This window comes from Orycteropus afer, unplaced genomic scaffold, assembly GCF_000298275.1.
Source record: "Orycteropus afer afer isolate SDZICR_OR568_19922 unplaced genomic scaffold, OryAfe1.0 scaffold00012, whole genome shotgun sequence".
Taxonomy (NCBI): domain Eukaryota; kingdom Metazoa; phylum Chordata; class Mammalia; order Tubulidentata; family Orycteropodidae; genus Orycteropus; species Orycteropus afer.
The window spans coordinates 7348576-7362861 of NW_006921599.1; the positions used below are offsets into that span (position 1 = coordinate 7348576).

At 44.4% G+C, this 14286-nt stretch overlaps 1 protein-coding gene across 1 annotated transcript in view; it reads left to right on the plus strand.

The window, feature by feature from the left end:
• The window catches only part of PHACTR1 (phosphatase and actin regulator 1), an 882368-nt gene extending 868629 nt beyond the window's left edge, over positions 1-13739 (plus strand). Inside the window, exons 11-14 of the mRNA XM_042782390.1 lie at positions 1900-1961; positions 7545-7685; positions 13184-13260; positions 13730-13739. Of these exons, the coding sequence (XP_042638324.1) occupies positions 1900-1961; positions 7545-7685; positions 13184-13260; positions 13730-13739 (290 nt within the window). The remainder of the gene's footprint in view (positions 1-1899; positions 1962-7544; positions 7686-13183; positions 13261-13729) is intronic.
• Positions 13740-14286: the final 547 nt, after the last annotated feature.

Sequence of the window (14286 nt, forward strand, 5' to 3'; positions counted from 1 at the left end):
GTAGTGATACTGCCTCGGAAACCCAAGGAGGGGTCGCTATGAGTCGGGGCCGACTCGATGGCACATAACAACAACAACAACAAGGTATTAATGGCTAACTGGTTTAACTTGGTTTTATCCAAGAGAAATTTGCATTTTTAAAGGAAGGAGATAGACTCTTTAGTCCAAAGAAAGGCGCTCTGATAGTTGAGATTCTAGGCACCATGTGGGAATGTGGAGTGGGGTCCTCTGGTGGCCCTCATCCCTTCACATGATGTGGTCATTTCTTGCACTGCCTCCATACAAGGTCTTAATCTCCAGAAGTGGTCATGGCATCCAAACTGCTCACTCAAGGGCCTGAGTTCTACTCTGAACCCCCATCATTTGTTCTGATGGGACGTGTTGTCACCTGCAGCCTGAGTTGGCTCTGGTTGTGGTTGCTGCTACTCTGGGGCATGGAGGGACAGTTTATTAGATAGTCCCACCTCCCTTCTATGCACAGGGACTTCTCTCTTTTAAAGAGCAGTGCTATTCTGGGACAATCAGTGGCCTCTACTAAATGGCTAGTGTGCACTGATAGGACAGCCTAATTAAATTATTGAAACGTAATTTACCACCACTGATTTCCAAATGAGAGAACAAGTGCCTGGGGCACCCTTAGGAGCCCTGTGCCAAGATCAACTGGAAGTGATTGACTTTTACTAAGCCTTTCTAAACTCCAGTGGATGAGCATCAAAGGACTGCTTTGACACTTGCTGGTTTTCATGATTGCCTTCAAGTTGGACAATACTAGGTTTATTCTATCTGTGCTTCCATCCCAAGACTCACAAGGCAAATGATCTCCCCAAGGCCATTCAGGAAACTTCACTCTTAAATAAGCCCCGATTTTCTGCCCTTCACATCTCCATTCCCTTCCTCAGACCCTCTTACCTACAGCTCATTAAAAATCTGAGGAGTAAGTCACCCCACATGTTAAGCTGAGAATGTTTAGGCTCTGAAGTCTACTCTCCTAAGACACTCCTTCAAAGTCTAAATGCAGGCAGTTGTACCCCACACCATGGCCTCACACATGCTCTGTGGACTTCTGGGAAGATTCAAAGAATTAATGGAGTCAGGGCTTGCTACAGGTGAGCGTTTTGAAGTTCTTCGTAGTACTGCTGGCCTCACGTTGGGACCTAACCAAAACCAATTGCTTTCGAGTTAACTCCGACTCATTGAGACCCCATGTGTCTCATGGTAGAACTGTGGTCCATAGGATTTTCAGTGGCTGATTTTTCAGAAGTACATCAGCAGGCCTTTCTTCCAAGGCACCTCTGGATGGACTTAAACCACTAGCCTTTTGGTTAGCAGCTGAGCACTTAACCGTTTCCCTCACCTAAGGCTTTACTTTGTTCTGTCTGCACCAAGAGACAGGCACCTTGTGGGACCAGTCTTCTGTTTTACTCCCACAATGCACCAGACACCAGGCCACCTCACAATGGGCCATCTGCAGTGTCTGTGTGCCTGCCAGGTAGAGCTGAGCGAGGCCTAATCTTCACCAGCAAAGAGAGCCTCCCTTACCCCCCAGATACTTGTGCCCCTGCTAATAGCATACCTACTCTTTTAAGACCTACCTTCTGGCCTCGTAGTCACATTTTTCAACCCAGCACCTCACCTCTACCTTAGGACTTGAAGCCCCATGTAACATCAAGAAAACACAATGAAAAGATCAACCTGCTCGCCACAGATTTGAAACAATGCTGGTAGTTTGGAAAGCAGCAACCCCACAGGCAGAAGGGAGGCTGGGGAAGGGGACAAGAGCTTTCTCTTCCCCTTTTCAAACTGTGAGGTACTTGGCCTGGAGCTGGCAAAGGTTGAGAGGATGTACCTGTGTGTGACGCTGTTTACCCAAATCCAAAGAATCTTAAATGTTTCTTTCAGCTCGGAATGAACAAGAGGAACAAGAGGAGAAAAGAGAGATCAAGAGGAGGCTCACTCGGAAGGTGAGATAGTTCTCCAGGCCTCATGGCTGTGGCTAGAAGGGATGTCACCACCCACCACTCGTTGGCCCTCTGTGGGCCTTGGTAGCATGCAGCTGCCTGGTCCTCTGGAAACTAGGGTGGTGGCCCCACTCCCTGAGAGTCAGAACATGCAGCTCTCTCATTCTGCAAGACCTCTCTAGGACACGGTGGTCAGCTCAGCCTCATGACCCCCAGTCCTTCTAGTTTGCAATCTTCTTGTTGGTTGTTGTGTGACATCCAGTTACCTTAAAAAATAGATTCTGTGACTTTTTTTTTTCATTTATTTTCCATTTGAAAATTCACTGTAACACAATCAAGCAATTGGAAATTTATGTCAGTATCAGCTGCCCAAATATACCACAGTCACTGGCTTTGGCCCTGGGATAGTACGAGTTTTCCTTGCTTCTCATTGTGCTATTCCTTATCTGTTAATAGAGAACTATTTGACTTTATTGTTCTAAATCCAAATCAAATGACTGAATTAGGAAAATGCCCAAAGTACTGATAAATTTAGTGAAGGTGTTTGAAAAGTACCAGCCAGAACCAGATACCAAATGAGAAATACCTGCTTAGATAAAAGTCATGAAGCTGGAATTTGCATATACCTTTTACTCTAAAATAGATTTAAATTTTGGCAGTGCACTGTAGATCCAAATAGACTTCATTTTATATGAGTGACCTCTTTTGTAATGAGCCCATCATTGAATCTATTCTTGGATAAGTTTAGTTAATCAATGACACACGAGATAGAATACTGTATTCTGCCCGACAGTCAGCATGCTACAGTGACTGTCTTGAGAGAAACATACTCAAATCTCAGGGACCATTAAGAGACCCATTAAAATTCATTTCAAAAAGGCTTATTAGTGGCTTTTTCTGAGAAATATTATGCAAAAGAAGAAATTCAGAGATCAGAAAATAATCATCCCAATTATGAAGGTGATGATTTATATTTCTCAACACTTTCTCTCCCTTAGAGCATCCCAAACATCTAGTGACAAGTCAAATGTCAACTCAATTAAAAGGAGTAAGGTAAACAAGTGCCTAAAAGGTCAAATGACATAATGGTATCACCCTGATGGCAAATAGAAAAAAAAACAGTTGACTCTGACTCATGGCCATATGTGTCAGAGTGGAACTGTGCTCCACACGGTTTTCAATGGCTGCTTTTGCAGAAGTAAATTGGGCCTTCAAGATGCCTCTGGGTGAACTCAAACCTCTAACCTTTTGGTTAACAGCTGAGTGCATGTTTACCATCGAGACCACCCACGGACTTCAAGCAAGCACTAAATTACTGCACTTAAGCTAGTTGTTCTCACCTCCTCAAAGTCTGACTCTATATCCTTAAAACCACCTGTATTTGGGCATAAGGCAGGGCATGTTTTTTCCTGAGCCTGAGTAGTGAGAAGAACTAGGTAAATGCATCCACTGGTTATCCTAAGTGGGCCCTTGAAATGACTGAGGTGTGAGAAGGAGGCTGGTAATGACCTCACATTTACCATGCAAAGAGATTTAGACCTTCAGAAAAATATTTAAGTCAGATTGTCATGAAGTCCATTGGCGTTATTGCTGGATCCACCAAATATTCCTCAAAACTTCAGATTTCTTACCAAAAGCTAATGATAGAAAATTCTGAGACATTTACTTAATTCTTATCTTCTTAAATAAGATTATAAGAATCACAGAGAAAAACTTGACTAATTGCTTAACTTGGCAGAGGATGATGGAGGGAGGTCCTTCCTACACCCATCTCCCTTGGGTAGGTAACACTAGGGATAGTTACTCCGACCTAACCCAGTTTTTGCAGGTCTCTAAGGCAAGATAAAGGGAGCTCAGGTAGCGTAGTGCCTAAGGCACTTGACTGCTAACCAGAAGGCTGGCGGTTCAAACTCTTCAAACTCACCAGCCACTCCTCGGAAGGAAGATGGGGCAATCTACTTCCATAGTGATACTGCCTCAGAAACCCAAGGAGGGGTCGCTATGAGTCGGGTCCGACTTGACGGCACATAACAACAACAACACAAGGCAAGATAAAAGGAGCTCTGATGGCATAGTGGGTAAAGTATTTGGTTGCTAACCAGAAGGTCAGCAGTTCAAACCCACCAGCTGCTCCACAGGAAGGAGATGAGGCAATCTACTTCCATAAAGATTCACAGCCTGGGAAGCCCAATGGGGGTCACTGTGAGTTAGAATTGATTCAGTGGCAGTGGGTTGGTTTTGGTTTGGAAGGCAAGGTAAATGTCTCTTTCTCCTCCTGATTTCTTCTCCTTCCTCCCCCCAGGGAAGCTGCTGTAATTTCAGCATTTGCCCTCCCATGGGACTGAATCAGAGAATTAGAAATAATGAGCATGTGTGAAGGGATAACTGTGTAAGGGAAAGGAGGGAAGGATGGGGAAACAGCGTTCACATCTGTGTTTGTAGACAGAGATGTGGAGCCTGTGGCAGTGGGGAGTCCACACTGCTTCCTGGCTCTGGGAGAGTTGTTTCCTCTTGAGCCTTTATCACACCAAGACCAGAAGCCAGGGTAGGTGGCTGCTTTTCAGTTACTCACCCTCAGTGCACACATTTCCTCAACAAAATCCTATTTAATTTTAATGTACTCATGAGGAAAATAAAGTAGCTGATGCTGATAGGAACAGACTAGTCATTTTCTTCCACCAAACTGAGACTAACCTAAAAATTAGACTTTTTTTTGTTTTTTTGAAAAATACCTGCCTCCCCTCCAATAATAAATGATAGATAGATAGGAAGGTGGATTGTTATTGATGTTGTTAGCTGTGGTCAAGTTGGTCCCAGACTGAGGGAGATTCCTGTGTTACGGAGTAGAACTTCTCAATAGTTTTTTTTTTTTTGCTGTAAATTTTATAGAAACAGTTTCCAGGCCTTTCTTCTGTGGAACTTCTGAGTGGTTCAAGCCTTTAGGCTAGCAACCTATGGCAAACCACTTGCACCATCCAGGCTAATACATAGATGGATGGATGAATACTAGAAGGGAGGGAGAGAAGGAGAGATGGAAAGATAGGTGGATAGGTTGGCAGGGAGGTAAGAAGGCAGACACAGGAGAGAAAGGGTGGAGGAAGAAGAGGTGGAAAGGAAAGAAGGGAGAAAGGGATGAAGGAAGGAATGTATTTGGGTTCAGATTTATTAATAATGGAATTTGAGTCTCAATTCATTTACTTTTTCATTGAGTGTCTGGTTGCAAGTGGCATTATCACTGCTGCAGATTGAAACACAATGCCAGCAATTTCTGCTCCCTGCCCTTTCTTCAGCCATCTTTCCCAGAAAACCTGCCTGCAAAGATTATTTCCCCAGCATCCAGTTCCATGTGCCAGAGGGCTAGAGCTAGCTGCTGGCCAAAAGCACGAGTTCTGTGCTCCACATAGCCAGTGTGATGCGTCTGCACGCATGAAGGAGAATCCTGGCAGCGTTGCAGCATTTATTATCATCCACACACCACCAGAAACTGGCCCAGCAGCAGAAGCCATTTCTGTCCCCTCATCCTATCACAGCCTTGGGGTTAGTCCCTAACTCATTTGGAGAGACAGGCCTTGTCTAAGGCCTCTGAGGGATTCAGGGTGGAAAACTAATCCCTGACCTTCAGAAATTCATTGAGTTTTCTGTTCACTCCAGAGTCTGCCGCAAATAGGCAATTAGTGAGTTCCAGGAAAACAAACTTGAAATTCAACACTTAGCAACCTTTTGCACCTTGTGGTGCACTTAGAAAATGATAACTGTTTGTACAGCACCCTAGAATAAACCTTGCTGGTCCTGAGGAACACAAGCTGAGGGTTTTGAGTTGGAATCTTTGTTTATCTGGGATAAATATGGAAAACATTAAGTGTTTTTGTGTATTTCAATTATATTACAAAAATTCACATCAGAATTTTGTTGTTGTTAGGTGCCGTTGAGTCACCTCTGACACATAGCGACTTTATGTACAACAGAACGAAATAGTGCCCAGTCTTATGCCAGCCTGAGCCAGGATGGACTACCATATTAGTTTACAGCCCTTTAATTAAAAACAAAAAACAAACAAAAAAAAAAAAACGTTGCTGTAGCCTCAACTCCAACTCTGGTGACTCCATGTGTCGGAGTAGAACTGTGCTCCCTAGGGCTTCAATGGCTAATTTTTCAGAAGTGGATTGCAAGGCCTTTTTCCCAGTGTGTCCCTGGGTGGACCTCAACCACAGCCTTTTGGTTAGCAGTAGAGAGGGTTAACTGTTTGTGCCCTGTCATTTCTTATGACAGGTCAGCACTGATGTCCAGCATCCTGTCCTAGAGAGAACAAGATGGCCTTAGGACAGATGAAACTACTTTGAAGGGAATCTGCATGCAGTCTAGGTGGGCCCCCCTAGTCTCTCTGATTCACTCATAGCTCCTTCTGCCATTGGCTGCAGAGGGAGCTTCAGGCCTGCCTAGGTCCAGTGTAGTGCCTGGATGTCCACACCACTATTCTGTTTAATGCCAGCCAGGCAATCACTTAATTACACTTATGCATTATAAGCCAACTGGCAGCCAGATGGAATGTTCTGGCACCAGCTAAGGGTTTATGGCAACAGCATGATCAAGAGTCAAAAAAACAGCCAGCGTGATTTGGACTCAATTGTGTTTATTTGTTTTATAGGCCTTGGCGGTAAGATTCTATCTGACTGCATCTTCTATTAATAGAATAAAATAACAATCTAGGGCTTGGGAGAATTACTTTTATATAGCATCAGTTGGACATGAATTGACAACATCTTAAAGAAAGAGCAACTGTGTTGCTCCAAAAGAAATAGAACTAGTGACAAGAAGAGATAATAGGAGTATCAGCCTTGTGCTGTTCAAGTACAAAGGAAGGGTGCTCATGAGTGACATGGGGAGACGGCTCAGTCAATATGAATTCTCCTTTTATTTGTCGCATTCCTCGGCACAGACCCATCCAGAGGGCCAGCCCTGAGTCCAACTGGCACAAACACAGCCATTCTTTGTGCTCAGCTCTGCATTTGAAGACTGACCCTTCATTTAAACTTCTTGAGAAGACCATTAGCAGGGGCTCCTCCGACCTCATTAACCAGCATATCCCCATTTCTGCCTGCCCCAGAATCTGCATACTGTTGACACATAAACTTCTTTTTGCATCTGAAACACAACTTGTTACCCATCTTGCAAAGAGCTCCAAATTTGGCATAGTAATCCAAAATAAGACAACATCACTTTGTAAAGTTCCTGTAGCTCGATGGGAAGAGAAGGACAGATATAGGAAAATAAACAGCGGACACCCACACTCACACAGAAAGACAAGCTTCATTTAAAGACCGAGGCACCCAACGTTATTAAGAAACAGACAGACCGGATGGCTGTCTGCATGGGCCTGGAGGTGTCTTAAGGGATAACAAAGCTCTATGTAAGAGTCTTGGAAGAATCCCAGACCTGAGAGGCAGACGCCCTGCGTTCCCATCCAGGCCCTACCACTCACTCGCCAGGTGATGTTTCCATTGACCCCTCTGGACCTATTTTTGCAGAGGGAACCAAATGATCTAACCTTCTGTGATTGACTGATTCCTTCTCTCTCCCTCCCTACAGCTCAGCCAAAGGCCCACGGTGGAAGAACTTCGGGAGAGGAAGATCCTTATTCGCTTCAGTGACTACGTGGAGGTGGCGGATGCTCAGGACTATGACCGGAGGGCGGACAAGCCCTGGACCCGCCTCACTGCTGCCGACAAAGTAAGCCTGGCTGAGGGAGGAGAGCGGGAGCAGGGAAAGCTGGAATGCAGGCAGGTTTCTCACGCCCTGCTTTGCCTCTTCTATTAGATTTCTCGCTTGCTGCCAGGGGAGCCAGTAATGAGACCTTAGTCACAAAGCCTTAGTCACAGTCTCGGTAATTGAGTGCAGAGTGCCAGCTGCATGGCTAATAGTGGTGCTCCCCAACCACCTTCCTCCAAGGGCTCCAGATAATCTTTGGAGAGGTCACCCACCACATTTCTTCTTCACTGCTCAGAGTGAGCAGAGAGACAGGCTAGCAGACATGTAGACACTGAATAGGTCAAGGACACAAGGCCCCAGGCTACAAACTTATCACAGACCTTCCACAGCACTCAAAGGCAGACTCTCAAAACCCAAAGCAGATGAAGTTGCTGTGTTCATGGTTCTTGCCACCTCATGGGAGAAATGGGGCACAAATCACAGAGATGGTGCAAAACACGTGCTACTGCACAAAACCCTCATCAGTTTGGAAAACAGAGAGTAATAATTTGGTGTTGTTAGTTGCCATCGAGTCTGCTCCAACTCATGGAGACCCCATGAACAACAGAACAAAATGTTACCTGGTCCTCCCATGATTGTTGGATGTTTTGGGTCCATTGTGGCTATTGTGTCAACCTGTCTCATTGAGGGTTTTCCTCATTTTCAATGACCCTCTGCTTTACAAAACATGTCTTTTTCTATAAGGTGGTCTTTCTGGTGATGTGTTCAAAGTAAGCAAAGTACACAAAGCACAGATCTTTCACAGCCCACTTTGAACAGCCAAAGTCTCACATGAGAAATGTGTTGATTGGCGTTGAGAGGTGCAGTGACTGCAGTGAGAAATGCAATGATGCAAATGATGACATATTATCTCATGAAGGATCAAAGTGAACCTCTGCTTAGTAATTCTTAGCCATTCTAGTCCATGAGGAACTGGAGGGCTAAGGCCCTTTATATAAACTGTCTAGAAGAATGGTTATGCCTAACATATGAGTGAAAGTGAGGACCCTGGAGTACACGGTGTCTTGGTTATCTAGGGCTGCTATAATAGAAATACCACAAGAAGATGGCTTTAACAAATGGGAATGTATTCTTCTTACAGTTTAGGAGGCTAGAAGTCTGAATTCAGAGTGCCAGCTGTACGGGCCAGCTGAAAGCCCATCAGCCTTGGACTTCAGCTTTGCCTCTTGTTCCAGGCCCACTGGAGCTGGAGGCATCTCCTAACTCAGGCAGCTGCAGGCTGCTGAGGCTGAGAAACCCAAAGTTGGCAAGTAAAATGTCACGATCCCAAGATCAACAGACAGGCCAGTGGTTCAAGTCCAGGAAATGAAGATGAAGATACAGCCAAATGTAGGATCCAAAATGTGCCAAAAAGCTAGAAACTTTTCTCAAAGCTTCTCCATATACTGGAAGCAGGCCACACCCCAAAGGCAACTCCCTTTCAACTGATAGGTGCTCACAGCAGATTCCAACATGGAGGTGATTACAATCTCATCACGGGGAGTAACTACATCCAGCTGCCAAATCACTCAGCAGCTCAGCCCAGCCAAGTTGACATACAACCTTAACATTCCACCCCTTGTCAATTTGGCACCTATAGAGATCTCCTTCATTGGGTGGTCCAATTCTCCTAGTCCATATGAGTGGAATCCTCACCCCCTTTGCCTGGCAGGACTCATTCTTCTGCCCCTTGGGCATGGCAGCCCTACCGCCTAATTTTTGGGCAGCAGATATCACCCACTGGCACTCACGTACAGCAGCCCCACACTCCAGAACTAAGTTGGTGAAGGTCTGACTCTGGAACCTAGGAGGCTGTGGTGGTTCCATCCTTTGAAACTCCTACAGAGTCCCGCATTTGCCCCATTCATTCCAGTAGCCCATGGCATCCTTGCACACAAAGCACAGATCTTTCACATCCCAGACACTGTCTGAATTATCTCCAACACTGAATGAAGGAATTCCAGGAAATGTGAGTGAAGAAGGGAAGCTCCTGCACTTGGGTGGGACCAAAGTGGCTGAGACAGATAGACTTCCTCCCAGAAACAGCCTCCTACACAGTGGGTCAACCTCAGACCTCAATGAAGGGGGAACTGAGACATCATCCCTGCACAGGGGTTCACATGAGCAACCCAGGGATTGCTCACTGTGCAAAAGACAGACAGGCCCAGTCATAGGAGAGGCAGCTGTCTCATGGAAATGTGAATAGAAGAGACTTTGTCTTTGGTTTTCTTTTGTTCATACTTTCACCACAATATGCTTGTTTACCAGAGATGAGGGTATGAGCTTATTTCAAAGGACCTATAGCATCTCCCATATGCACCTCACTACAGTGTTGCATGGCTGTTTGAGTAGTGAAAATATCCAGTTCCGCAAAGGCTGCTGGAGACACAAGAACAGGAAGTGCCCTACCTCTCCTCCAGCCCCCACACACCCAGAACTTAACATCATCTGATCAGTTCTAAACCCAAGTGCTCCTTCCTTTTCTAGGATTAGCTGCTGTCACGGATTGCATTGTGTCCCCAAAAAAGATATGCTGATGTCTGGGAGGGTGGTGAAGAGAAGCAAGAGTAGCAACAACGTAGTGCACTGCCATCGAGTTGGATCCGACTCATAGCCACCCCTCCTTGGGTTTCAGAGGCAGTATCACTACAGAAGTAGCTTGCCCAACCTTCTTTCTGAGGAGTGGCTGGTGGGTTCGAACCGCCAGCCTTCTGGTTAGCAGTCAAAATGCCTTAGGCACTATGCCACCAGAGCTCCCAAGGAAGAGTAGGGTAGATGTCAAATGGATGTTTGTTGGATTTATTTAGGTGGAGCTAGAAGGCCATTCCCAGCAGGGCAGTCAGCTTGTGCAGGGATTTTGGAGGCAAGTGTGGGGTCCACGCTGCTGCATGAATGTTCAAATGGTGCATTTGTGCCCAGTGGAATTATCTTCATTAAATTTTCTTTGTTAAAATAAAGACCTGAGTTCATTACATATACACACACACACACACACACGTATATAGAGATACACACACACACATATTCACTCACTGCCATTGAATCATTTCTGACTCACAGCAACCCTCATCCTTCATTTGGGTTTCCAAGGCTATAAATCTTTATGGAAGTAGATCACCCCATCTTCCTTCTGCAGAACAGATGGTGGGTTTGAACCGCTGACCTTCCAGTTAGCAGTCAAGTGCCTTATCACTGTACCACATACATACATATATACACATACATATATACATACATACATATATACATACATACATACAAATATATATGTGTGTGTTGTTGTTATTAGGTGCCTTTGTGTCAGCTCTGACTCATAGTTACTCTATGTACAACAGAACAAAACACTTCCCAGACCTGTGCCAGCCTCACAGTCCTTGCTATACCTGAGCACATTGTTGCAGCCACTGTGTCAATCCATCTTGTTGAAGGCCTTCCCCTTTTTAACTGACCCTCCACTTTACCAAGCATGATATCCTTCTCTAGAGAATGGTCCCTTCTGACAACATGATCAAAGTAGGTGAGACAAAATCTGGCCATCCTCACTTCCAAGGAGCATTCTGGCTGCACTTCTCCAGGACAGATTTGTTTGTTCTCCTGGCAGTCCATGGTATTTTCAGTGTTCCTCGCCAACACCACAACTCAAAAGCAACAACTCTTCTTCGGTCTTCCTTATTCATTGTCCAGCTTTCACATGCCTATGAGGCCATTGAAAATACCATGGCTTGGGTTAGGCACACCTTAGTCTTCAAAGAGACATCTTTGCTCTTCATCACTTGAAAGAGGTCTTTTGCAGCATATTTGCCCAGTGCAATACATCATCTGATTTCTTGACTACTGCTTCCATTGGTGTTGATTGTGGAACCAAGTAATATGAAGTCTTTGACAACTTCAGTCTTCTTCATTTATCATGATTCTGCTTATTGGTCCAGTTATACATACACATATGTGCTAACCCATGTACTTGTGAATGTAACCTTGTTTAGAAGTAGGGTGGGGCTTAATCCCATCAGAATGGTGTCTTATAAAAGAGGAAAATGGATACAGATAGGGGAATACCATGTGAAAATGCATCTATAAGCCAAGGAATGCCAAGGATTGTCAGGGGCCACCAGAAGCTAGGAGAGAGGCCTGGGACAGTTCCTCTCTCAGAGCCCTCCAGAGAATCAAAATGGCCAATACCCTGATTTGGACTTCTAGCCTCCAGAACTGTGAGACAATAAATTTCTGTTCTTTAAATCCACCTACTCTTTTGTTCCAGCAACCCTAGGAAACTGAGACAGCCACTTTGATCCTATCTGAAGATTTTCCATCCTCAAACTCTTTAAAGAAAATATTGACCAGAGAGCTAAGCTAGAGGGCATGTGTTTATTCACATCAAAGGCCCAGGGACAAAGTGAGAGTGTCTCCATCCCAGCCCTACCTCCACTAGAGTTCCTTCTACACTTTGGCTCACTCAGCACCTCTCTTTGCTGTCTGACCACCCAGTCTCCTTCCTCAGCTTCAGTCACAGTTGGGAGCCTGGGCTGTAGGGATGAGGTTTTTCAGGGTTATTTTGGAACACTGGAAGTAATTCAAAACATATCTCATACCTTGATGGTGAAATGTATCAAGGGGAAAGTAGGAAATAGCCAACCCATTCTTCCTCTTTTGGTTGGGAAATTTGATCCATCCTTTGTGTTGATCCATTGAGTTGGTGCTGACTCATGACAACCCTTGTACAACAGAACAGAACATTGACTGGTCCTGCACCATATTCACAATCCTTAGCATGCTAGAGTCCATTGGTGCAGCCACTGTATATTTTGAATACCTTCCAATCTAGAGGGCTCATCTTCCAGCACTATATTGGGACAATCTGAAGTTGTGGGCCATAGATTTTCATTGGATAATCTTTAGAAGTAGATCACCAAACCTTTCTTCCTACACTTAGTCTGGAAGCTCTGCTGAAACCTGTCCCCTGTGGATGACCCTGCTGATATTTGAAATACTGCTGGTATAGTTTCCAGCATCACAGTAACACGTAAGCTACCATAGTATGACTAATTGATGGACAGCTGGTGGTCACCCTTGTAGGCATCTCTGTGTCTGTGATCAGCTTAGTTGTTACCTAAGGAAGATGAGCTGCTGACATTGAAGTCTGTGCTCAGGACCCGAGGAGTGTGGCCATGATTTATCTGGGTAGATGTGCATGTGTTACAGATGCCCAGATAGAGCAGCTCTGTGAAGAGAAGAAAAATAACACGTTGGGCAAGATCCTGTCATTGTCTGCACTGTAGATTTAGGGAGAGGGAAGATGCTTAATGGTTCCTAAAGGATATTTCAAGTGATTTTTTTTTTCCTTCTGGTGTAGAAATCTATTTTACACTCTTATATGGTTTTGCTTAAGAAAAAAAACACTAAAATAATATATTATGAGAAATAAAAATCAGATTCCTTTCCATCTCCCTCTTCTGCATAGTTATGGGTGTGTCTCATTTCAGGCTGCCATTCGGAAGGAGCTCAATGAATTTAAAAGCACTGAAATGGAAGTTCATGAATTGAGTAGACATTTAACAAGGTTAGTATTGCATTTGCTTTTGTTGTCCCTTCAAATGGCCAATAAAAAATACTGACTTCCCAATTAAACATCCCATCCTCCTCTGGATCACAGATGGTTTGATGTGTGCAATGGGGACAAGATATATTTAAAAAAAAAAAAAAAAAAAAAAGTTGACAGGAAGTTACAATTTAGGTTTCTGAGATTAGTTTGTGTTTTGACTTTTATCAACGGACAGAACATTAAAGCCACAGGCTAAAAGCAGCCCTCTGAAAGCCTGGTTTTTAATTCATTCAAACTGAAGATCTGATAAATGCCCAGACTACCAACAACCCCAGACTGGGCTTTTTTGAAAACATAAGAGGAAGAGAAAACATTGTTGCCAGTTTACAGCCAGTCAGCAGAAGCCAAACCTGGGCAAAGTACCAAATCTATATGGCACTTCCAAAGTGAGTTCACATCTAATATTCTATGTCATTCTCCCAAACAGTCCTGTGTGATGACATCTGGGGAGACCAAGGCATTGGGAGATTTAAAGAGCTTATGTGAAGTAGCCCCTGATGGCACAAATGGTTTGCACTAGACTACTAACCTAAAAAGGAGCTCTGGTGCCATAATGCCTAAAACATTTGACTGTTCATCAGAAGGTTGGTAGTTCAAACTCACCAGCCACTCCATGGAAAGAAGACTGAGCAATCTACTTCCATAAAGATTTACTGCCTCAGAAACCCAAAGGGACTCGCTATGAGTTGGAATCAACTTGATGGCAGTGAGTTTGGTTGCCAGTTTGACCCTACCCAGCAGTGCTGCAGAAAAAAGGCCTGGCAAACTTTGCAGATAGATTACAGCCAAGAAAACCCTTTGCAGCACAGTCTTACTCCATAACACATGGGATCCCATGAGCTGGAGTCAGTTCAACTGCAGCAAATATCTAAGGTCATATTACTAGGTGACAGAGCCATTGACTTAATTCTTAGAACTCCTCTCCCCTTTGGTGAATCTGTAGAGAAATGGAACTTAGCCACTATATATAGTTTATGTATGGTA